Raw genomic sequence first — 23990 nt, forward strand, 5'->3', positions numbered from 1 at the left:
TTACTTTTAAAGTCAGGATCTTGTACTTTAAAATTTTTCTTTTATGTTATTTGGATTACTTATGCTTTTTTGGCCTCAGATACTCTCTCAGAGGCCAAATAATTTTTTTCAGGCCTCTTTATATTTGCAAGCATGTTAGCTAGCTAGATAGCATACAACATAGTTTATACTTGCTCCTGACAGGAAACAAAGTTAGTTTTTTCTGTTTGTCATTGAACTAGTGCCATGAATTTTGGTTGGTATTGAGATATCAAGATCGATAGCCTCAGAGGTAAGATGGACCTCTATGATACTAGGCAAGTTACTAAAACTATGTAGGCCTTAGTTTCCTTGTCAGTAAAATGGGGATAATAACAGTTCCTACTACATATAATTGTTATGAAGATTAAAGAAAAATGTAATTAATTGGCCGGGTGTGGTGGCTTACGCCTGTAATCCCAACACTTTGGGAGGCCGAGGCGGGCGGATCACGAGGTCAGGAGATCGAGACCATCCTGGCTAATACAGTGAAACCCCGTCTCTACCAAAAATACAAAAAACTAGCCGGGTGTGGTGGCGGGCGCCTGTAGTCCCAGCTACTCAGGAGGCTGAGGCAGGAGAATGGCGTGAACCCGGGAGGTGGAGCTTGCAGTGAGCCAAGATCGCGCCACTGCACTCCAGCCTGGGCGACAGAGCGAGACTCTGTCTCAGAGAAAAAATAAAAAAAAGTAATTAATCCTGAATTAATATGAGTTGAATACTTATTACATAGTAAGTGTTCAGTAAGTGCTAGCTTTAATTATTGTTGTAATTACTTTATCTAGGTTGTAAGCTGCTTGAAATTGTGAACAACACATATGTCAAATGTTATTAAACAATTAGTACTTAACACAAGTTTATTATTATCCATTTATATACTAGTTACATTTAGTAATAAGAATGCCAGAAAAAGAAACACATTGAAATTAAGATTATTGCATTTGGCTGGGTGCAGTGGCTGATTCCTGTAATCCCAGCACTTTGGGAAGCCGACATGGGAGGATTGCTTGAGCCCAGTTCAAGACGGCAGCCTGGGCAACAAAGCAAGACTTTATCTCTATTATTTAAAAAAAAAAAAAAAAAAAAAAAAAAAAGACTATTGCATTTGATTCTGGTTTCATTATTTTACACTTCCTTATTTCCCTCAAGTTGATGAGTTGTACTATGGAGTTTTTTTCCTCCTAATGTGACTTTAACATTTTTCTTGTAAAATATTACTCATTTCTGAAACTTCTTTTGTCTTTTTTTTTTTTTTTTTTTTTTTTTTTTGCTGGAATGCAAACTCAAATTCCACTAGTATTTTTAAGTGTCATCTATGTGCCGGGCTCTGGGCTAGATGTTTGAACATACCTAGCTATTATCTCCCTTTCATAGATGAGAACAAACAAAGTTCAGAGAATCCAAGTGAATGGCTCAAGATCATCCAATTAATAAGTAGCAGCTGAAGGAATGACAAATAAGCCTTAACCATAAACCAGTGAGAAAGAACTTTAGGAGCAATATGATCAAATAGTATGGAAGAATATGCAGAGAGAGTTATTTGTTTTTCTTCAAAAAAGGGTGGGGAAGAGAGTCAGGGAAGTCTTTGTGAAGGAGATGAAATTTAGTCTACTAGGTGGCCAGTCAATCTATAAACAATTGGAGTTGACTAATGTGGAAAAATATTTTTCTTTTTATTTCCTCTGTTCTCAGTTGTGTACAATAGTTTATGATATATAGTGTAAAGTAAATAAATTACCATTAAATAGAAGATTAAATGGTAAACATGAGAGAAAAGTATTTTATTTTGTGATATGTAGGTTATGAGTATATTCACAGGCTTTTAAAATATAAAGAAGGTGTAATGGAAGAAGACCCACTATTAAGGTTTTCAATGATAGTACATGTGTCCTTTCACCAAGTTTAGTTACAGCTTTCATAATATAATACTAATCCTTGAAATGCTTGGTAAATATGCCAGTTCTGGGTACAAATGAATCCTCCACTTCTGAAGGCTTGGTGTGGACTCCGATTTAGGTCTCCAATACATGTCCAGCGATTTTTGGTGCCCTTTTGGGAAATACACCACTTGGCATGATCCTGATAAGAACTGAAATAAGAGTGTCGTGATAACTTAATTGCTTTGATATTGTAGACATGGTAAGGAAGGGAGCAGTTTGAGGGAAGCTCTTGTCTTTTTCGCTGCCAGGTTTCTGTTAACAAGTGTGTCTTCAGTCGTTGAGCCATCCAGGCTGCAAAGATGTCTAGGGTTTAGGAGGAGAAAGATAGTGAGGTTGGTATTTACACTTAGATTAGTCCCTGAAAATATACTCTGGAATGGAAATCATCATTCACCCCTGATATGTGGATGTCACAAGCACAACAATAACAATATAATTGAGATAGTGGATGAGAAAACATTTTGTAAATGCTGAAGTGATGTGTAAATGAAAGTTATTATCATCATTACTATGATGATGTTGGTGTTTGCAAACATCTTCTGTTCTATAAAGCAAATGAAGCAATATATGTCTTTGTCCTGGAAAAACCTTTGGAAAAAATTAGACTACAGAAGGAATCAGGGCCAGTTTCTAGGGAACTTTGTAAATCATGCCAAAATGTTTGGATTTTCCTGAAATCAATGTGGAGTTTTTAAAGGAATGCTAGTAAAAGAATTAATAGAAACTGGTTTATGATAATAAATATCAGTTTATGATCATAAATATCAGTTGAGAGGCAATGGGCAGGATTGGGAAGGACGGGTTAGAAAGAAGAAAGGAAAAACATAAAGCTGTCACAATAACTGTGTCAATAAACACAGGTGTGACCCATGGCAGTGGCAAAGAGTTTGGGGAAGATACAATAAATGTGAGTGTTATTAAGGATCTGGAACTGACTGAATTTGATAGTTTGATAGGGGGTGAGAAGAAGAAGAGATGGGGAGTGACTGGATGACTATGCAGAATGCAAGAAAAAGTAGGTTTGTAGGGGATGATGATGCAGTGAGTTTGGCATGTTGAACTTGGTGTGGCTGTACCACCTTCAAGTAGAAATGTCTCACTTGCTGTTAAATACATCAGACAGTATAGAGGTCTGGGGTAGAGATCAAGACTTCAGAATCATTGGCGGGCTTGCTGGAATTGCCCAGCATGGGTATGTAGAATGAAATAAGGAAGGGTGGGGGGTACATGGCAACCCAGTCACCTAAAGAGTAGTCAGAGGAAGAGGACCTGGCAGAAGAAACTTAGAAGTGGGAGGAAGACCAGGGGACTGCATATTCCCCAAAATCAGTGAAGGTGAGAGTTTCAAAAAGGAAATAATTTCAACAGTGCCACATTCTGCAAAGACTATCTCTGTCCTGTCAAGTTTGAGATCTCTAGTGCCTAACACAGGGCTTGGCTAGTATTAGTCTTTCAGTACATTTTATTCAATGTATAAAGGAAGGAAGCAATTAATCAAGGAAGACTGAGCAATTAATCAAGGAAGACTAAGACAGCCACTGGTGACTGGGGAGAGATTCGAGTGTCTACAGACAGAAGCAAGACTGCAGTGAAGGAACATTGAGCAAGTGAAGGCCCTGATGAGTTTAAAAAAAATAAATCTGAAAGAAAAGGAAAAATAGATCTATAGATGCTTTAGAATTGAGGGAGGGTTTTTAGGCATGCTTGTATGTTATGAGGAAGGAGCCTGGGGAGTGGGAGAGCTGAAACAGAACAGAGAGAACAGATCAGGTGGACAAATCAAGGTATGCTGAGGCTGAGATAGGTTTCAGAGCATAGGGGGTTCATCACTTCTTTGGGGGTGGGGGAAAACCCTGCAAAAAAGAAGGAGAACAGATAAGATTGTTGGAGGGGTGAGGGGCCATATTGAAGTGGTTTCTCCCTAGCAATCATTGTTCTATTGATGAAGGAAAAAAGGAAGCTATGAGTGAGGGGTCGGAGTAGTGTAAAGGACTTGAGAGTATGGAAGGCTTAAAATAACTGCTCAGGGAATAGAAGAAATGGAGATGACTATGGCCCCATGCCAAGCAGAGGCTGGAGACTGAGTTTTCACTGGCTCCTGGCTGGATGGCTATGAGATACTTTTGTGGTTGACTCAGCAACCTGGCTATTCAAGTATAGCAGGCTACTGTTCGAACTGATCCTTGACTTTCCTTTTTCCTTTTCTCTTTGCTCCCTTTTTTCATCTCTCTTTCCCTGATACTCAGAATATTTCTCTAAGCTATCCCTACTGAGTTCAGCAGCAGAATTATATAGCATGTTGTTTGATGATGGTCTTTCATACCGTCAAGAAAAGAATCAGACTTTGCAAAATGGAGGAATTTTTGTCCCTGGGCTGACTGAAGTGTGGTGAGGAGCCTGCCAGGAATCTCTGATGAGCTGGCCCTGGTGCACAGCTGGGGCATGTGAACGAGCTCCTGGTGAAAGGTGGCCGGGATGGAACAGCTGTAGATGTTTGGGTTGCAGACCAAGAGCTGAGAATCTGAATCAAGAAACAGTAAAGAAAGTTGAGAATTAAGACACAAATGGAAATGCTTGCTGATATTATAGATCTTATTGTGGATTAAAAAACAAAACAACACAAAAACAAAGGCATTTATTTCTTTAAACCAATAGCCTTCAAATAACTTTTTGTTAAAATAACTGACACCTGTTAAGCATTTCCTAGTTTCCAGACATGGTCCTACAAGTTTTACATGAGTTTACTCATTTAATCCTGAAAGCAACCATATTATCAGGTAAATTCTGTTGTTATCATTATCTTTACTTTATGGATGAATTAACTGAGAATTTACATTACACGCCCAAGATTATAAAGTTTGTAACTGATGAAATTGATATTCAAACCCAGGTAATCTGGCCTTGGAGACCATATATTTTTTCTTCTAAATGTACATATACATACACGAAAGTCGAGAATTCCATGTACCAATCAAACAGCTTTAAGAATAATCAGCTCCTCAGTGTGCATGCCTAATCTCTGTGATTTTCAGCATCATTATATGATTTCAACTAGTGAGACTAGAGCTTGACTTGGATGAAGAGCTCAGTGATCCTTGCCATAAGATGGAAATTTGATGAGAAACATTTTCTAAACTTCCTGTATCTATAGACAAGTTGCTTTTCACTACTATTTAGCTACCAACCTGTCCCTACGTCTCCTTTCCCACCACAGTTTGCCAAATCTAAGTATTTTTGGCTGAGCTTGAAATCTTAAAGGAAGATTATCTGGCTCAGAGGTGTCATGTTGGTGACCTACAAGGAACATGTGGCCTGAAAAACTTCAAAAAAAAAACTAAGATTGAGCTCATATTTAGAAATCAGTTTCTCTCTCTCTCTCTGACACACACACACACACACACACACACACACCCTCTAGGTTTCTGGTACTTCATGAGAAATATGAAGATTTGTAATCATTAGGCTTGCATTCCTATAGAGCCACAATACAATGGAGCTGAGGCTTTAAGGGAAGCTAGACAAGGGTCAGCACCCCAGTTTGTCACTATCCTCACTTCCCATGTAACATCTGTCTGTTTCACTCATGTATGTTCTCTACCAGGCCCCTGAATACATTTGAAACTACTGCCCTGATCAAGTTCAACAACTGCACTGGTAGATTAAGAGCCAAAGCCCAGTAAGTGAGCCTGCCCAAGACCTCACTATGGCAAAGCCAGCATTAGAATCTAGATATCAGAGGGTCTATGAATAGATCAATAAACGAAGTGACACATTTATGAATATATTTCCAAATCCTTTCTTCAACATAGTTATCTGTTCTTTTTTCTCACATACTTTAGTTTTACCTATTGCCTCATACTGGTTGTACTTGAAAGTTATGCAGATGCCACTTTGTCCATTTCGTCTCCCTGTGGGTGGATAATCATAGCCTTCTTCCGGAACTGGTGGAAACTGAGGGATGGAATGAATCAGCCAGAACCCTTGAACTCTGTTCCACAGCAGTAAACCTACCAAAGATAAATTTAACAAAGATAAATCAGAAAAACAAAGCTTCTTTTAAAATAGGGTTCACAGTGGCAACATTTAAGCCCATTTATGCTTCAGAGTAGTGTTTTCTTAGGCTAATAATCACAAGGATCATGCTTATTTTTCAAAGATTTCAAATACAATTCTGGCACATACCACATTGCCTGATTACTGATAAAAAGCCACCACAAAATGGGAACCAAGATAGCCATCCTGTGAAGAGTTAAGAGGAATTTCATGTTGAAATCACTTGGAAAATTTGTTTTGGCAGAATGCAAATTTGCTAAATTGGAATTTGACCTTGTTAAACTGTACAGTCACCTAGCAAGATTTAGATAGTGTCTTCGCTGCTAAGCAGCTAGGCTATTTTCAAAAGCCGACTGAAAAACAGAGTTGAAAGAGAAAATATCACATAAAGAAATGTACTCATAATAATTTGTTATAAAAAACTGCTGCCCATTTATTGGCAGAAGAGTCACCATTTCTACAAGCCCAATAAAATAAGCAAAGAGAAAAAAAGGAAGCTGTGCTAAAGCATCCTAGTTAATTACGTTTGTAAAAATCTCTAGAGCAAAATAAATAACATGAAAGCCAATAAGGAAGAAAATAGAAAGATTTTTATCACTTTGTGACATGGCAAAACGAACTTTGTAAAACAGACGCCTGACTATTTTTGTGTTTAGAAATTTATCAGGGTAAGTTTGGTATGATAGCTAGACTTTCCAGTTTGTGTATGACTATGCAAACATAAGATTCACTCATGTTTGCCTAATTGTTAGATTAAAAACCAAATGTCTTCTAGTTATTTTCTTTTCAAAGAGCCTATTTTAAGAAAGCATACTGTTGTTCTTTGGGTGGAAATAGAATCAATACCTGTGTCCAGGTGGAAAATATTGAAAGTTCTGTTGTGTAACAGAACTGGATAACCTTCAAGAGTTCTCCTCTGTGCAGATGAGTGTGCCAATTTGCTGGAATCCTAGCCTCCTGGTGGGCGTGTGTGTTCTCAGTATCAGAATGCCATAGGATATTAAGGTATCTGTTGGCCAAGAGAACCCCTCCACTTCATATTGCACCCTACTCTTTTACAGCCATTTCACAAAACCCTTGTGGCAGCTAGCAGGGTAGAGCAGGAATGGTGTGGGAGATTGTTGGAGGAGAGGTTGAAGAATGTAGCATGTTATGCAAATTGTTGGGTTCCCAGTAAATAGGGCATTCAGGAGAGCTACTTTGCTAAATAAAAAGCTTTCAAAGTTCATGACCTTTGTCGCATTACAAACTATATTCTAAATCAGAGGCTGCAAACTGACATCCGTGAGCCAAATCCAGCCTATGGATACATTTTATTGGGCTTGCAGAGTATTTTTTAAACTTTGAACTTAGTGCCAACATTTAAAAACTAGGGAGATTTTCCACAAATATTAATTTTCAACATTTCCTGGAAAATTGTGTCCGTATCAGGCAAGTTGAATGGTAACTTCCTCCTTTCACTTGCTGACATCATTTGCCTGCTCCCTGAAGGCATTTGAATTTGGAACCTTCTGAATACTTGTTGCCATAGAAAGTTATGTATGATATATTAAATTGAAAAAAGGTTGAAAAATAGTCATTATAGTAGTTTTGTAAAAATGTTTTAAAATATGTATTTTAGAAAAAGTAGGAAGGATTAAATATGGTTTATCTAATGGCCATTATGATTATAGATTTTTTTGTTTACCTATATTTTGAATTTTTCTATGGTTCACAAACATGTATGCAAAGTTTAGAAATAGAAAAATTGTAAAAGTATAATAAAAATTACTATATGTGATAATGTAAACAACATGATAAAAATTAATATAAAAAACGATTTAAAATACTTTTTTCAAAAATGTATATTTCCAAGGGAGCTGTATGTTAAGAAGAGTTTATTTTACTGTATATAAATTATATCTCAATAAATCTGACTAAAATGTGTGCATATATACTACATGCACATATACATATATACATATTAATGTGCATATATATATATATATATATATATAAAATTGCTGGTGTGTGTGTCCACAGTGTCAGTACCTGGATTCCTGCTGCAAAGCAAATATTTTAAAATGTATTAAGAAATAAAATGAGATTTCTAAAAATGAGAATGCCAAGTCAAATCATATAATTATATTATAACCAGTGATACAGAAGTCATACATTTCAATAACTCAAATAAACTATTAAGAAGAAAAGCTCTCTATTTAGTATGAATATAAGGATATTCAAGATGAAATATTTAAGAAAATGTTGATTTCCAATAGGAAAAAGAAACCAAGAATCTTTGTCATACCTTTGGTGTGTCCATACTTCCTGCTGCAATTCACAGATTTAGGGACTCCATCATTGTATATTAGATAGGCTGTGTTGTTACTCTGCAGGAATATACTAGGATCAGAATGGTGTAAATCTTCCACTTACAAACTCTCACAACATTTCTACCAGCTACCCAGCCTACAATACATTGCTTTCATTAATACACATGAGAAGTCATCTATTCCCCTAATAGGCAACTTCCCCATCAATATGAAGCCTGTGACATGTAAGACAGGGAAAAGGAAGTCCATTTTTAACTATGCATGATTTTTACTCACGTGACAGGAGCCCTATGCATTGTGATCTGTGTTTGAGGGCAATGTTCCTATTTCTCTTGGTTGTTTTGGAACCAAATTTCTGATTAAGCAACCAGTGTAATAAAGGAGTACTGAATTATTTGTTCAGGAAATGAAGTAGGAACAACCAACCAAGGATTACATCTAAGGTTTTTTCCATTGATATTATAGGCACAGTGCAGAACTGGCTGTCAGGATCTGATTTCCTCTGCCCGCTTTGTGCTTCACTTCACTGCTGGGTAGTAGCTTTGTGTTTAATCAGGATTCCTCATTATCTGCTCTCCCTTCCTCCTGTTATGGGAGGATTTTTCTGCAATCCATTTTTCAGTGTCACTTCACCTTTCCAACTTGATATTTTCCTGCTTAAAAATGTGGTGAAATTTACTGTGTGATACTGGGTTTCCTCTGGTAAGGCCAAATATAAGTCAATTTTCAAATAGCCAAATCTTAGAGCCAAAATAAAGCTATTATTTCGATCATATCTATTTTTCATGTTTTAGAAACTTTCTAATATTTGTTTTAGGTGGTTCCATTTAATTTGTGTGATGATACGACTTTTATTGAAGCCAATAATATCAATATTAAAAAAAATCTCAGTGACATAATTAAAAGCAGGAAAGGATAACCTATGTCCTTAAAAAAGGCCCTTGCTTTTTTCTTAGAAAACGAAGTCAATGAAGAAGCCTCTCATAGTTGCTTATTTGATGTAATAAAAATTTTTTTTGAAAAATGCACAACATAGTGTGTTGTTGCATTCTTGTCTACTGTGTTTATGAATACCCTGAAAAGTAAGCTGTTTTCTTACCTTCATTTTCCATAATTGATCATAGCTACTGAATGGCATTCATATCATCATCTGGAGAACTCTGAAGAGTTAGTTACTCTATGAGCCTGCACTGAATGTGGTAAGGAGGCCATTTGTGTGCCTTTGGGGTACAACATGGAGGAATTCCGGGATGATCCAGTGAGGAATTTATTCTTTATGATAAATGAAGTTTATTATTCTGAGTGTAACTACCAGCTGAAGTTAAGTGGATTGTAGCCTTAGTTGGAAGAGAGGCTATTGATAAAGGGAAAAGATCATGGACTTAAGAGTAGGTAGATGTAGGCATGTGCCTTTGAATAGCTTTATTCCTTTAACACATATGTTCTGTATTGTTTTGACTACTGAGTGTTGAACAAGAGGGGTACAGTCTCTGCCCCCTGTCTAGCAGAAAATATAGTCAGACAAGTATAGGCAATATAGTTTGATAAATGTTTATGAAGGTACATGGATGATTCTTATTTGTAAATGCAAGAGAAAGGAAACAATTCTAAATGTAACCCAGCTATTGGCCTTGGTCACCTTCACATTTGAGATTTAAAACCAGTTGGTCTAATCTTGCGTTTCACGCTCCATCAGAGGTTCAACTCCAGGTCAAGGGGTGGAGGAGTAATATTCTCACAGTCATTTCTGGCACATAATTCCAGCTTCCAAAGAACACTGAGTCATACCTGGATATCAAACTGCTGTTGCTCCCTTCTTTTGGCTCTGTGCCAATCAAACATAGAAATCAGTCCCTTTACTGTCATTTTCCCCCCAGAACCTATCACTCAAGACATTGCATGTGGCAGGTTTTACTAAAGGTAAGAAATATTGAATGGTTTTACATCACCATAAGGCCTTATCCCAGTCTCTCTCCATGTTTCTTATGCTTTTTAATCCCTGGCTTCCTTCCATCCCTTTTTTTGTTTAGCAGAGCAGTTTAACTGTGTCTCCCTGCTAGGGTGTGGGGCTACCTTTGCACCTCCAAAGATCATTATTGTATTGGTCAAGCAAAGGCCTGTCTACTCCAACTAAGGCAAGTAACAGAGGCTTTACAATGTTGCTCTTTCCTTCTTCCTCCCGCAGCAGTCTCATTGATGGGGGAAGGGAACAATGTAGACATTATTTTCCCACTAATAGATATGCTCCTGGTCCCCATCCCCAACCTGGAAAGCAGAAGCAGCTGCAGGCAGTTTTCATTTTATATAATATGGTTGGCCCTTGGGTTTGCACTGCATGGGTCAATTTGTATGCAGGCCTTTAAAAACATATATTGGAAAATTTAGGGGGGATTTTTGACAATTTGAAAAAAAAACTCACAGATGAACCACGTAGCATAGAAATATTTTTAAAAATTAAGAAAAAGATACATCATGAATGTATACAATATATGCAGATACTAGTCTATTTTATCATTTGCTGCCCTAAAATATGCACAAATCTGTTATAAAAAGTTAAAATTTATCAAAATTTACATACACAAACACAGACCAAACATGGTGCCATTCACAGTCAAGAAATATAAACAAACATAAATATGCAGTATTAAGTCATAACTGCATTAAATTAACTGTAGTAATACTGTACTACTGTAATAATTTGATAGCCACCTCTTGTCACCATTGAGGTGAGCTCGTCTTGTGAATATCTGCTGAAAATGCCACATGACACTAACAACCTCCACACGAGCAGTTCTCTCCAGTAAATTGCATGCTGTAGTCAAAAGTGATCTCTCACAGCTCTTGCGTATTTTTCATCATGTTTGGGGCAATATCAGAAACCTTGAATAAAACCACAGGACCTGTACTGAGTGCCACTACTGGTGCTGGAAATGCTTCTAAAAAGCAAAGACAAGTCATGACATTATAAGAATATGTTGAATTGCTTGATAAGTACTGCGGATTGAGGTCTGCAGCTTCAGTTGCCTGCCATTTCAAGATAAGTGAATCCAGCATAAGGGCCATTGTGAAAAAAGGAAAGGAAATTTGTGAAGCCCTCACTGCAGCTATGCCAGCAGGTATGAAAACCTTGCACTTTTTACAAAATAGTTTTATAGCTCATACTTAAAATTAAAATGCAGCTTTTATATGGGTGCAGGATTGCTATAAGAAAGGAGTCCCATAGACTCTAATATGATCTGAGAAAAAGTGAAGTCACTATATGACAAAGCAGGAGGAAGGTAGATCATCTAAAGCTGGAGAATTTAATACCAGCAAAGGATGGTTTGACAATTTTAGAAAGAGGTTTGGCCTGAAAAAAAAATTAAGATAACAGGAGAAATAGCTTTTGCTGACCAAGAGGCAGCAGATAAATTCCCAGATGCTATCAATAACATCATTGAGGAGAAAGAATTTCTTCCTGAGCAGGTTTTTAATGCAGATGAAAATTCCTTATTCTGGAAAAAACTGCCACAAAGGACATTTATTGGTAAGGAAGAGAAGCAAGCATCAGGATTTAAGGCAGGAAGCGACAGATTAACTCTACTGTTTTGTGCAAATGCAGTTGGGTTGATAATCAGGACTACACCTATCTATAAAGCTGCTAACTCTTGAGCCTTGAAGGGAAAAGATATATACCAGCTGCCAGTTGTACAAGAAGAAGACCTGGGCAACAAGAACGCTTTTACTGAATTGGTTCCATTGATGCTTTGTCTCTAAAGTCAGAAGGTACCTTGCCAGTAAGGAACTGCCTTTTAAAGTTCTTTTGGTATTAGATAGTGCCACTGGGCACTAAAAGTCCCATGAGTTCAACACCAAAGGTGTCAAAGTTGTCCACCTGCCCCCAAACATAATGTCTCTGATTCAGCCTCTAAATCAGGTTCATAAGGACTTTTAAGGCTCATTACATATGGTGCTCTCCGGAAAGGATTGTCAGTGCTATGGAACACATGATAGAACACAGGAGAGGATTACAGCATTGAAGATGCCATTTGTGTTATAGGAAAAGCCATGAAAGCCATCAAGCCCAAACCAATACATTCCTGCTGGAAAAAACTGTGTCCAGATGTTGTGCATGACTTCACAGGATGTATGACAGAGTCAATCAAGAAAGTCATGAAAGAGATTGTGGATATGGCAAGAAAGGTTGGGGGTGATGGGTTTCAAGATAAGATTCTTGGAGAAATTCAAAAGCTAATAGACACCACACTAGAGAAATTAACAAAGCATGACTCAATGGAACCAGAGCCAGATGATGAGCAAGAAGACATAGAAGAGGTGGTACAAGAACACAAATCAACATTAGACAATCTGTTAGAAGCATTCTGATCATTCAAGACTACTTTTAGGCCGGGTGCAGTGTCTCATACTTATAATCCCAGCACTTCGGGAGGCCAATGTGGGTGGATTGCTTGAATCCAGGAATTTGAGACCAGCCTGGGTAACACTGTGAAACCCTATCTCTACCCCGCCGCCACCTCCCCTCCGCCAAAAAAAAAAAAAAAAAAATTAGCCAGGCATGATGGTGCATGCCTGTAGTCCCAGCTACTCCAGAGGCTGAGGTGGGAGGGTCCCTGAGCGTGGGAGGTTGAGGCAACAGATAGCTCTTATGGTGCCACTGCACTGCAGCCTGGGGGTCAAAGGAGATCCTGTCTCAAAAGAAAAAAATAAAAAGACTCCTTTTAACTTCTTTTACAACATGAACCCATCTGTGATACAGGCACTGAAACTAAAGCAAATGGTGAAAAAAATATTACTACTGCATAGAAACGTTTTTGGAGAAATGAAAAAGCAAATAGATAGAAGTCATTTTATATTTTCATATGAAAGTTACACTGAGTGTGCCTGCCTCTCTTGCTTCCCCTTCCACCTTCCCCACCTCTTCCGTCTCTGCCACCCCCTAGATAGCAAGACCAACCCTTCCCCTTCTTCGTTCTGCTCAGCTGACTCAACAGGAAGATGACAAGGATGAAGACACTTATGATGATCCATTTCCACTTAATGAAGAGTAAATATATTCTCTCTTCCTTAATGATTTTCTTCATAACATTTTCCTTTCTCTAGCTTACTTTATTGTTAAGAATATAGTATATAAGATATATAACATAAAAAATACATATTATTTGACTATTGATGTTATCAGTAAGGCATCCAGTCAAACAGTAAGCTGTTAGTAGATAAATTTTTAGGACGTCAAAAGTTATACATAAATTGTTGACTACATGAGGGCCGGCACCCCTACCCCAGCATGGTTCAGGGTCAGCTGTCGTCTGTTTATTCAAAGCAGGATTGTTGAGACAAAATAATTTTGAAAAGCATCTAGAAAAGTGCTTGGCACGTCACATGTTCTCAAATAGCCTACAGATAAGTTTTAACTTTGTAACTTGACTCTGAAGGCTAGTCTTAATGGCAGGTAAATAACATGAATATTACCACACACCATGTCAGTTCCCTGTGTATTTTGAGTAAATACTCAGATACACATGTGCAGTGCTAGAGGCTAAAAAGGTATTATTGTGGGCATTAGATTACTTGACATATGTGAAGGCCCACCATACAGTCCAGCATATTATAGGAACACAGTCATGTTATGTATTTACTTGTCTATAAGTTATTGTTAGGAAATGCATACATGAGTATAATTGAATGTTAATCATGGCTTGATTTGACTTGTCACCGCTGGTTGGAAAGTAGTATCTTGAAACTAAGCAACAGATGGTGCCTGGGATATTGGGAGCATGCCCACATTAAGCCAGCAGGTCTATTTACCTGTATCTCTTTGGCTGGTTAGCTCATTGCCTGATAAAGTCCAGATATAGCAGGGATAATCTCCACCCAGGCAAGTTAGTTCTAGGGCCTTGAACTAGAGTCCTAGTTTTCAACATATCATTTTGAAAACAATTAATTGAAAGGACGGTCAAGTGGAACCCTTTACTGAGCTCACCACCACTAACACTGTGACATAAACAATCCATACCTCATAGCATGTTAATCACAGATCTGTATTGCCCTGCAGCAGCAGAGGCTCCTCTCCCTATTTCTATTAGATAAATAAGCAAACTGACAGACATTTTGACAGCGGGAAGACTTCAGTATACAATTCACACCTTGCCTAGTGATACCACTGGACATGGTGCCATGTAAATTGGGCTTTGCTGTAGAGTACAATGACATGTTTCATGTCAAATTGACTCAGATAGTTGTCTTGAGCTGGTTCTGAGCTAGCTTACCTCAAGGTGCTAGGATTGGGAGTTGGGTAGGTGAACAGAAAACTCTGGTGAAGGCTTTGGACTCAGTTGTATGCATTTTATGTTATTCAAATGAACAATTAACTATATAACATACCTTAGAGGCATATGCTTCATATAGCTGTTGTAATGTCCTTCCCAAAACACTTTTGGTGGTGTTCATTAGTTGCTCACTCTTCCTCCAGCTTCTAGTTGTAGAGTCTAGGTACAGGTACTCTAACCCAGTCTCTCCACATTCCTTGTATTGTCCTTTAGGTAACTTATAAAATGTAAACCTAACAGATAAAATAATTACGAATTACTAACATTTATTGACTGTTTTACTGTGGCAGTAACTGTGTTACACACTTTAATATATCTCTCACTTATGTTTCACGGAAGGCCTCTAAGGAAAGGGATTTGCTACAGCTCTCTGTCTCTTTCTTCACCCTTATCTTTGCTCATCCCCAGAGAAGAAAATAAAAATCTGATTGGATATGTTCTAAGACCTTGGTTATACTGGTGGGTGGAGTCCCTGAAGTGGAAGTCCATATACGTTGAGAGTGGCCCTTTCTGTTGCTTCCATGATCCATGTGGCTACAGTGGAGAGAAGGCCAAGGCCCAGACCATGCAGTTGGCTGACTGGGTATGAGATTTGGGTTTGGGCTTCAGGAGAGGTGGAAGGTACTTTGAGCCCCTGTCCTAAACTGCATTCTTCAGCTCAGTTTATCAGAATACTCTGCCTTGATGATTCAGGGCTAAAACCAAGCAATTAAGTAGGCCCTTTCCTTCCTTTACTATTGTTTATCATTTGTATATCTCCCTTGGATATCTCACAGGGAGGAGAGGTAGCTCAGCCAAGAAGCATTAAGGCATTATTGCATTACCTAGCTCAGGGTTTCTCAATGTGCTCTTCACGTTTTCGGCCAGATCATTCTTTGTTGTGGGAACTGTCCTCTGCATTGTAGGATCCCTGCCCTCTACCTATTAGATGCCAGTAGCACTGCCAAGTTGTGACAATCAAAATTATCTCCAGACATTATCAAAAGTCCTCTGAGGGCAAAATTACCCTCGGTTGAGAGCCACTGATCTGGCCAAATACTTTCTAATAGCATGAACCCCACCATTAACCCCTAAACACTCACAGTGCACCAAACATTATAATATATACACTATTACCATACAACAGTGTCACAAACCCGTAAAGGCTGCACACTCTTCACTCGGTCCCCTTCAGTCCTATACTTTATTTAAGTGAACTCTTTCCTGCCCTGCTTATGCTTTCTTACAGGGTTAGGTCCTCACATGTGGCAGGAAACATGAAATTATTCTTTGGTGCTGACTTGATGGTCCCTTTTCTTACTTGTCTCAATAAATGTTAGCAACTTGGCAGCAAGTTGCTTATATTCTCTCTAACAGACATTGCTAAGTAATATGTCCATTCACTTGTGGCAAAAATGATTTTCTATATCAATCACAATTTGGTGGCCCACCAGTGAAGGGTTTGTGAACTATCAGTGTGCTGTGGCACACCAGTTGAGAGCCAGTACTTTTAAACATTTTTCCTGGGTGACTGTTTCTAATTATGTACTCAAGAGTCCTCAATCTGTTTTTAGCCCAGACCTTTGTGCTGAGGTCCAGAGAAACCTAAACACAAAGATGTCCCAGAAACCCCCCAACTCCATATTTTTGAAACCAAGTTTATAATATTTTGCTCCAAATCTGCTCATCCCACACAGTCACAGAAGCAGAAACCTAAAATTATTTATTTATTTATTTTTTGAGATGGAGTCCCACTCTTGTTGCCTAGGCTGGAGTGCAATGGCATGACCTTGGTTCACCGAAACCTCCTACTCCCAGGTTCAAGCAATTCTCCAGCCTCAGCTTCCCAAGTAGCTGGGATTACAGGCATGCGCCACCACCCCTGGCTAATTTTGTATTTTTAGTAGAGACGGGGTTTCTCCATGTTGGTCAGGCTGGTCTTGAACTCCTGACCTCAGGTGATCTGCCTGCCTCGGCCTCCCAAGGTGCTGGGATTACAGGCGTGAGCCACCGCGCCTGGCCAACCTAAAATTATTTCTTAACATCTCCCTTTCTCCTACCCGCTGCAGCCCATCCATCACCAAGTCTTCTCAGCATGTCCTCCTTTCTATTCCCATGACCACTTCTTTTTCTTTTCTTTTCTTTTTTTTGAGACAGAGTTTCACTGTTGTTGCCCAGGCTGGAGTGCAATGGCACAATGTCGGCTCACCACAACCTCCGCCTCTGGGGTTCAAGCGATTCTCCTGCCTCAGCCTCCCGAGTAGCTGGGATCACAAGCATGTGCCACCACACCCAGCTAATTTTGTATTTTTAGTAGAGGTGGGATTTCTCCATGTTGGTCAGACTGGTCTCGAACTCCCAACCTCAGGTGATCCACCCGCCTCGGCCTCCCAAAGTGCTGGGATTACAGGCGTAAGCCACCACGCCCGGTCCCATGACCACTTCTTTAACTCAGGTCCACACCTCTTCTCACCTGTAATGCTGCAAAAGTGCTCCTGGTCTCTGTGATGCTAGGCTGTCCCCATCAATCCAACCCTCATAGTACTGCCAATGGGCTTCCTGAAGTGCAAATCTCACCGTTCACACCCCTGCTTGAAGTCCTCCAGTAGCTCCCTTTCAATGTCAAGTTCAAACCTTATAGCTCAGCACACAGACCCCCTGGCTGTTCCCACCTCTGTAACCTCACCTCCGGTCATCTTCCTGTATTCTCCTGAAGTTCCAGCAATACTAAATTACTTGCAACTCCCAAATTTCCATGTTGCCTCTTGCTTCTCTACCTCCTCATTGCTCCTTCATTGGCCTGAGATGCCCTTGCACATCCCTTCTTTTTCCAGCTACTTCCTAATTGTTCTTAAAACTTAGATCAAAAACTACGTCCTCAGAGAAGCTCTCTGGGCTCTCTGTTCCCCTATGTTCCACCTATGCCCTTACCACATAACTGTGAGGTCCTTGAGGGTAGGAACCAGGTTTTGTTCCTATTTGTAATTTCAAAACTCCACACAGAGCTCTGTTGAGCTCAGTAACTGCTGTAAGACTGACTACTGCCTTGAGTATATCTGTGTTCTCTAGCCTGAAGTTTACACAAAAAGCTTGACACCAACCATTATGGCAAACTTACATATCCCAATTAAAGAGTGAAAAAGTAACTAAAGCTTTAGGAGAACCTGTGACTATAATGTAAAACAGCATGTAATGTCTTTGACACTGTACAACAGGTCAGTGACCTACCTACTACTCATGGCATCAGCTGCCTCTGCTGCCAGACAAACCGAGGTTAGGCAAAGAGTGCTGTATGTGACCAGATCCCCCTTCTCCTTCTCATAAGGAGAAGCACATGCTCCATTTTCAGAAAAAAAATAATCTGGCTTCTTTACTCTGTCAGTCTTTAAAAGGATGTTGGAAATGTTCTGTTAGGAAAAACCATGATGTAATTAAAAGAAACTGCCAGCTGCCAGAAGCCGCCAGTTCAATCCCACTTCTGTGGCTACCAGTCTTGCCCTGCTGAGAACAGGGAATCAGGCCCAAGAGGGGCTGCTCAGCTCTTCTTCAAGGGGAGACTCCCTCACTCAGAAGCCTACCCCTGCTTGGGAATGTGGCCCATTTGCACACATTAACTTCCTTTATTTGTAAAGGGAGGAAAGAGAATGGATATTCCCTTAGGAACTTCGCAGTGAGCCTGGCCAACTCCCAGACTGAGGCTGTTTGCATGCAGCAATCCTTCCATTTCATTTACCTACCAGTCCACAGCTTTCCCTTCTTCATTTCTGCATGAAATTGTTGCTGTCCCCAGCACTCCAAAGAGGCCAAGGAAGACCAAAGCAAAGGATGTTCTTAGCAGTCTTGCCATCATTTTCTGTTTCATTTATTTCATGCCACAGCAGGACACTTTCCACACAGATTGTGGAGTCTGAGTTTCAAGGCGCTCTCAGGCTGTGCTGGCTCTGACGTTTGATTCCATTTACCTGTTCTGTTTGCTGTTCAGAGCATTTTCAGAATGGGATGGATCCCATGTAATTGTGCGATTCTGTCACAACATGCCAGCGTGACTCCGGATGTCTTTGTGCTGAATTGTTGACTGGTTTGCAAAGTCATCAAAAAGTTCTGCAGAAAAAAAGGGAAATACAGTTAACTCTTTGGAGTGAACATTGTTGTATAAAATTCAGTGGGCAGGGGAACATCATTTTAATAAGTAGATGTTAAATATATTTCATGTCTTCTCCTCCTGATTGACTCAATGAATGAGAGCAAATGCAGGTGGTTTGTACATTAAACAGAAATGATGAAACCTTATGTCTTCGTAATAATTAGGATCTGTCACTTATAATAATCTCTGTCTTAAGGAACCAGTTGCTAAGGGGTACTTCAAAGGGTTGCTTCAAAGTAACAGTAAATTTAACTGTATTTTACCAAAGATGTTTGCATATTCTCTCCACCTCCCTGGTTTCAGCCACTCAATGTGGTGCTTCACTTCAAAGAAGCTTTGGTGTCCAGTTGGCTGCTATGCAATAGGTAAACATATTGATCACTCACTCTTCAGGTTAATAAAAAATGTTACAAACATCTATTTTGCCCAAACTATGCCTTCGCATTCTCGAAGCTGAATCTGAAGTAGAAAACCGAAAGAAAATGGCCCACTACCCTAACAACTATAAAAAGGTGAGAGCAATTTCTTTGTGAAACAGGGAAGGAGTAGATAGACATATGAAAATAATTTCTTTAATGCATACTTTTGCGTCAATTATGAAAGCTGCCATTATAATAAATAGCAGTTGACATCATGCCTGGAAATACTGCTGCCTCTCTGATAATCACAGTGCTAACTATAATAGTTCCAGATCAGAGGATCCAGACCGAACTGAACCCTTGTAAATCAGATTACCTCTGTGGTTGCCCTAGAACTGTTCCCAATTCTCAGGATTCATAGAAAAGGGAAAGGCTTGTGTCTCTATCCTAAGACAGAGTTTTGGGAGGAGGACTCTGTACCACCTGCCCAATTACCTGTGGTACCTGCAAAAAAAAAAAAAAGGCAGAATTGTAGGCCTTATTCCAAACCTGCTACATCAGAATTCTTCCAGTTGGGCTCAGGAATCTATATTTTTAATAAGCTTATTGGTGAAGTTGGTGTACCCTAAAGTTTGAAACTCACTGTCCTGAGGCCAAGACTATGCTGTATTTGGTAGATTCACAGCTTTCTGCAGGGAGCAGACTAAATTGGTTAAATGAAGAAATATTTTTCTTACCCATTCCTCCATGGGTATTATTGTTATTATTATTTTGAGATGAAGTTTTGCTCCTGTTGCCCAGGCTGGAGTGTACCCACCTTGGCCTTAGAATCCATCCACCTCTTCCTCCCAAAGGGCTGGGACTACAGGCGTGAACCACTATGCCCGGTCTCATTTTGTTTTATATGTTTTCTTCCTGTGTTCAGAAAAAAGGATTTCAACAACCCCATCCTTTTTGTCAATTAAAAAAAATTTTTTTTTTAAATTATCAGCTGGACGCAGTGGCTTATGCCTGTAATCCCAACACTTTGGGAGGTTAAGGCAGGAGGATTGCTTGAGCCCAGAAGTTCAAGACCAGCCTGGGCAACATAGCAAGAACTTATCTCTACAAACAATAAACAAAAATTAGTCGAGCATGGTGGCACATGCTTGTAGTCCCAGCTGCTCAGGAGGCTGAGGTGGGAGGATGGCTTGAGCCCAGGAAGTCGAGGCTACAGTGAGCCATGATGGTACCACTGCACTTCAGCTTGGGAGACAGAGTGAGATTGCCTCAAAAAAAAAAAAAATATATATATATATATATATATGTGTGTCTGTGTGTGTGTGTATATAGATATATATATATAGAGAGAGAGACAGAGAGAGAGAGAGAGGGAGAGAGAGAGAGAGACAGAGACAGAGAGACAGAGAGAAAGAGATTACTCTTCTCTGTTAAAGTAAAAATAGGAGACAGAGTCTCGCTGCGTTGCCCAGGCTGGAGTGCAGTGGCGCAATCTCAGCACACTGCAACCTCCGTCTCCCATGTTCGAGTAATTCTCCCACCTCAGCCTCCCGGGTAGCTGGGATTACGGGTGCCCACCACCACGCCTGGCTAATTTTTGTATTTTTAGTAGAGATGGGTTTCACCATATTGGCCAGGCTGGTCTCAAATTCCTGACCGCAGATGATCTACCCGCCTCAGCTTCCCAAAGTGCTGGAATTACTGGTGTAAGCCACTGCACCTGGCCAAAAAATTTTATTTATTTACTTATTTATTTATCGGTGAGTCTTTTTGGTATTACAACTAATAACAGATATACACCAGTAGGATTCACTAATGCATTTAGAGAATGTAAGCAAATTGTTTTCAGTTATGTAGGGCTAAAGACAGTTTGTTGAGTAGGATTTAAACTTATTCCTATTTTCTTCTCCTTATTACACACTTAGCACAGTGCCTGGTAATAGTCAATGATTCATAAATGTTAGCTAAGATTATTCTTACTACAACCTGAGCTTTTCCTGTAAGGTGGTTGGGGGACATCTGTATTAGAATGATATTTACTAAATCCAATTTTATTTCAAGATCTGGAAAGACACTCTTAGGTTGGTTTCTTTCAGATGTCACTTTCAATAAACTTCCTTATCTCCCATTGTTGCTAACCTGATCATGCTGGTTGTCAGTCAACAACCTTTTTTATGCAATCACTACTGTGTCTAACACTGTACCAGACATTGAAGATCTCCAGGGATTTCAACATTACCTAAAACCTAGAGTCCAGTCTGTTTCAGTTTTTGCTAAAAACAGCGAAGTAATTTGGAAAGAAACCTATGAATTTGGCGAATGAGGAAAATGCAAACTGTACAGAATATTTTTCATAATATTATCTGCTTTTGAAGCCCAAGTAGTATAATATTATGTAAATGCCATAGTTCCTTCATAACCTGATTGCCTCTAAAAACAGTAGAAAATGCCCTCATTGTAACTTGGCCAAGTACTATACAGTGTACAAGTAAGAATTCTTTGCTAGGTAATGGGCTTTTAATTTCATGATTGAAGTTTTGTAGTCACCCAATTATTCTGGAAAATCTCAGTCTTGAGCTCTTCAAATAGTGCCTCTTCCACATTCTCTTTATTATATCTTTCTAGTACATTTTATGTGTTGTTCATATATTCTAGCTCCTTGTATGTCTGCATTAATCCTTATGATTATTTATTTAGATCTCTCTTCCAGTTCTCTAATTCTCTCTTTGGCAGCATTAATCTGTTACTTAATCTGTCTTTTCCAAATAACTAATTCTTTAAAAAAATATTTTCTTTAAAAATCTTTATTTTTATTTGTACATTGACAAACTATACTTATATATATTTTAATTCTTTTTGTGTTATGTTTAATGTGCTTCTTAATCCACTTATTAATGCATTTTTACAAGTTCTATTTTTTTTCAAATTCACTTGGTCTTTCTTATGGTCTTGTTTCTTGCCCATACACCCAATCTTCTCTTTTATTTCTGTAAAAATATGAAATATATTATTTTATATTTTTGTATCTTATTCAAATACCTGAAGTCTTTGCAGATCAGACCTTGCTATTTGTTATTTCTGAAGCTCTTTCTTATAATACTTTGCTATTGTGTGTACTTTTGATTTTTGGCTGTGACTTCCCATTCTGTGAGGATTTTTGGGGATTGAGATAAAGTTGGGTTTCTCAAGAACCTGGTCTCTACTGGCTTCATCAAAGTTCAGTTGTCCTTTGAGGACTCATGGGAGTCAGGAGGCTGGCTTTATTTATTTATTTCCAATAGCTTTTTGAAGTATTATTTACACACTATAAAATTTGTCTGTTAAAGTTCAGCTTATTTGTGTTCAGATCTTTACAAGACTGTCGATGGATTGAGTAAAATCTAGAAGTTGACACACTGAAGGAAAAAGTTGATGTACTTGTTGTGGGAGGGTGGGGAGAGGACTTGAATTATTTTGATGAAAAGGAATGAGACAAGCAAATGATTCAAGTATTTATAGATTAAAGAATTTAAAGATTAAAAGATTTGTCACTGAGAAATGCAGTTAAAGGAAAACATAAATACAATAAGTGGAAGAGGACCAGAATATTACGTTTGGCTAATTCCTACTCTTCCTTCAGGTTGCTTTGAGGATGCCAATTCTTCCTGGAAGCCATCCTTGATCTCTCCCAATCTGGCTTAGGTGTCCCTGCAATGTATTCTCAGAGCTCACTATCAATTAGAGTAATTATCACGATGTGTTGCTAATTACTTGCTTACCTTTCTGAGTCTTCCTCTAGAGAGCAGGGGTCAGAAAACTCCTGTGCCTATTTTTGTAAAGTTTTATTGGAATACATCCACACCCATTCATTTATGTATTACTTACTTATAGATGCTTTTATGCTACAATGGCAGAGTTTACTTGCAACAGAGACCCCACAGCCTAAAAAGCATACAAATTAACTTCTTGATTCTTTACAGAGGAAGTTTGTTATAGTCTATGAAGGCAGAACACTGCCTGGCTTGTTTACTGTTGCATCTCCAGCACATATCACGGTGCTTGTCACCTAGAATGAGCTAAATAAATACAAGTGAATATACAGATTGAATGAAAAAGTTTTCAGATCCTGCTGTGATTGGGTCAGGGGAAAAAAACAAGAAAAAGTTTTCAGAGACATCTCTTTCGGGGTTATATGGAACTTAGAATGAATTTAATCAGAAAATATATAGAAGTGGGTATATAGTAGGTAAAAGTCTCATTAGAAAGAATTTTAATATAATGTTTATAAGTCAGAGAGGTAGCTAAGCATAGTAAGAAGAATCAGCCAGACCTGGGGTCCATGGCTGACTCTGCCTCTCACTCGCCATGTGGTTTCCATCAAATGATCAACCATGCTGAGCTTCAACTTCCTTTTCTAAGGGTGGGGCTTATGATTTCTGCCTTCATAGAGTGCTCTCAGGATTCAGTGAGACGCTATGTGCACAGTCCCTGTCACATAGCTGACTCTCATACATGCTGGTTCCTTCTCACCTTGTTTCCTTTTCTTCCATGACAAAGTAACTTTCTTTTCCTTGCAGATAGACTGGAATCAGTCCTTTGGTGAGGTTTTAAATGACCTCAAGCCCACGTTATTTGTGCTTTCAATGCTGTTTATGGGATAAAAGTCTGTATTCCACTCAAACGAGTGCCATGTTGTTGAAAGCGTGAAGCTGAACTTCCATCTTGCCGCAAGGGGCAACCACCCTAAGATTTGCCTTGTGTTTCACAGCTTAAACTTTCCCACCATAAACACAGAATTCATCTGAGTTCAGAATCCTCTGTAATTAAAAAATAAAAATGATTGAAGTGCTAGAAAAAGGGATGGTTTGTGCAGGGGTAGC

The 23990-nt window shown here is 39.0% G+C and overlaps 2 protein-coding genes across 3 annotated transcripts in view; one reads left to right on the forward strand and one right to left on the reverse strand.

Annotated features, from left to right (window-relative positions):
• Window positions 1–1770: 1770 nt before the first annotated feature.
• The window catches only part of DNASE2B (deoxyribonuclease 2 beta), a 61352-nt gene continuing 39132 nt past the window's right edge, over window positions 1771–23990 (reverse strand). Inside the window, exons 3-8 of one of the 2 annotated variants that reach the window (XM_007978144.3) lie at window positions 18366–18729; window positions 14705–14882; window positions 8299–8380; window positions 5804–5965; window positions 4282–4479; window positions 1771–2261 (exon numbers count right to left, since the gene is read on the reverse strand). In XM_007978144.3, coding sequence (XP_007976335.3) covers window positions 1921–2261; window positions 4282–4479; window positions 5804–5965; window positions 8299–8380; window positions 14705–14882; window positions 18366–18490 — 1086 coding nt within the window. In that variant the 5' untranslated portion in view covers window positions 18491–18729 and the 3' untranslated portion in view covers window positions 1771–1920. Of the gene's footprint in view, window positions 2262–4281; window positions 4480–5792; window positions 5966–8298; window positions 8381–14704; window positions 14883–18365; window positions 18730–23990 lie in introns of those variants that run through there. The other variant, XM_007978146.3, reaches the window with a different exon arrangement.
• Window positions 19177–23990, forward strand: part of LOC103224536 (uricase) — a 32945-nt gene continuing 28131 nt past the window's right edge. The window contains exon 1 of the mRNA XM_007978141.3: window positions 19177–19284. Within this exon, the coding sequence (XP_007976332.3) occupies window positions 19177–19284 (108 nt within the window). The remainder of the gene's footprint in view (window positions 19285–23990) is intronic.

This window comes from Chlorocebus sabaeus, chromosome 20 (genome assembly GCF_047675955.1).
Source record: "Chlorocebus sabaeus isolate Y175 chromosome 20, mChlSab1.0.hap1, whole genome shotgun sequence".
NCBI lineage: Eukaryota > Metazoa > Chordata > Mammalia > Primates > Cercopithecidae > Chlorocebus > Chlorocebus sabaeus.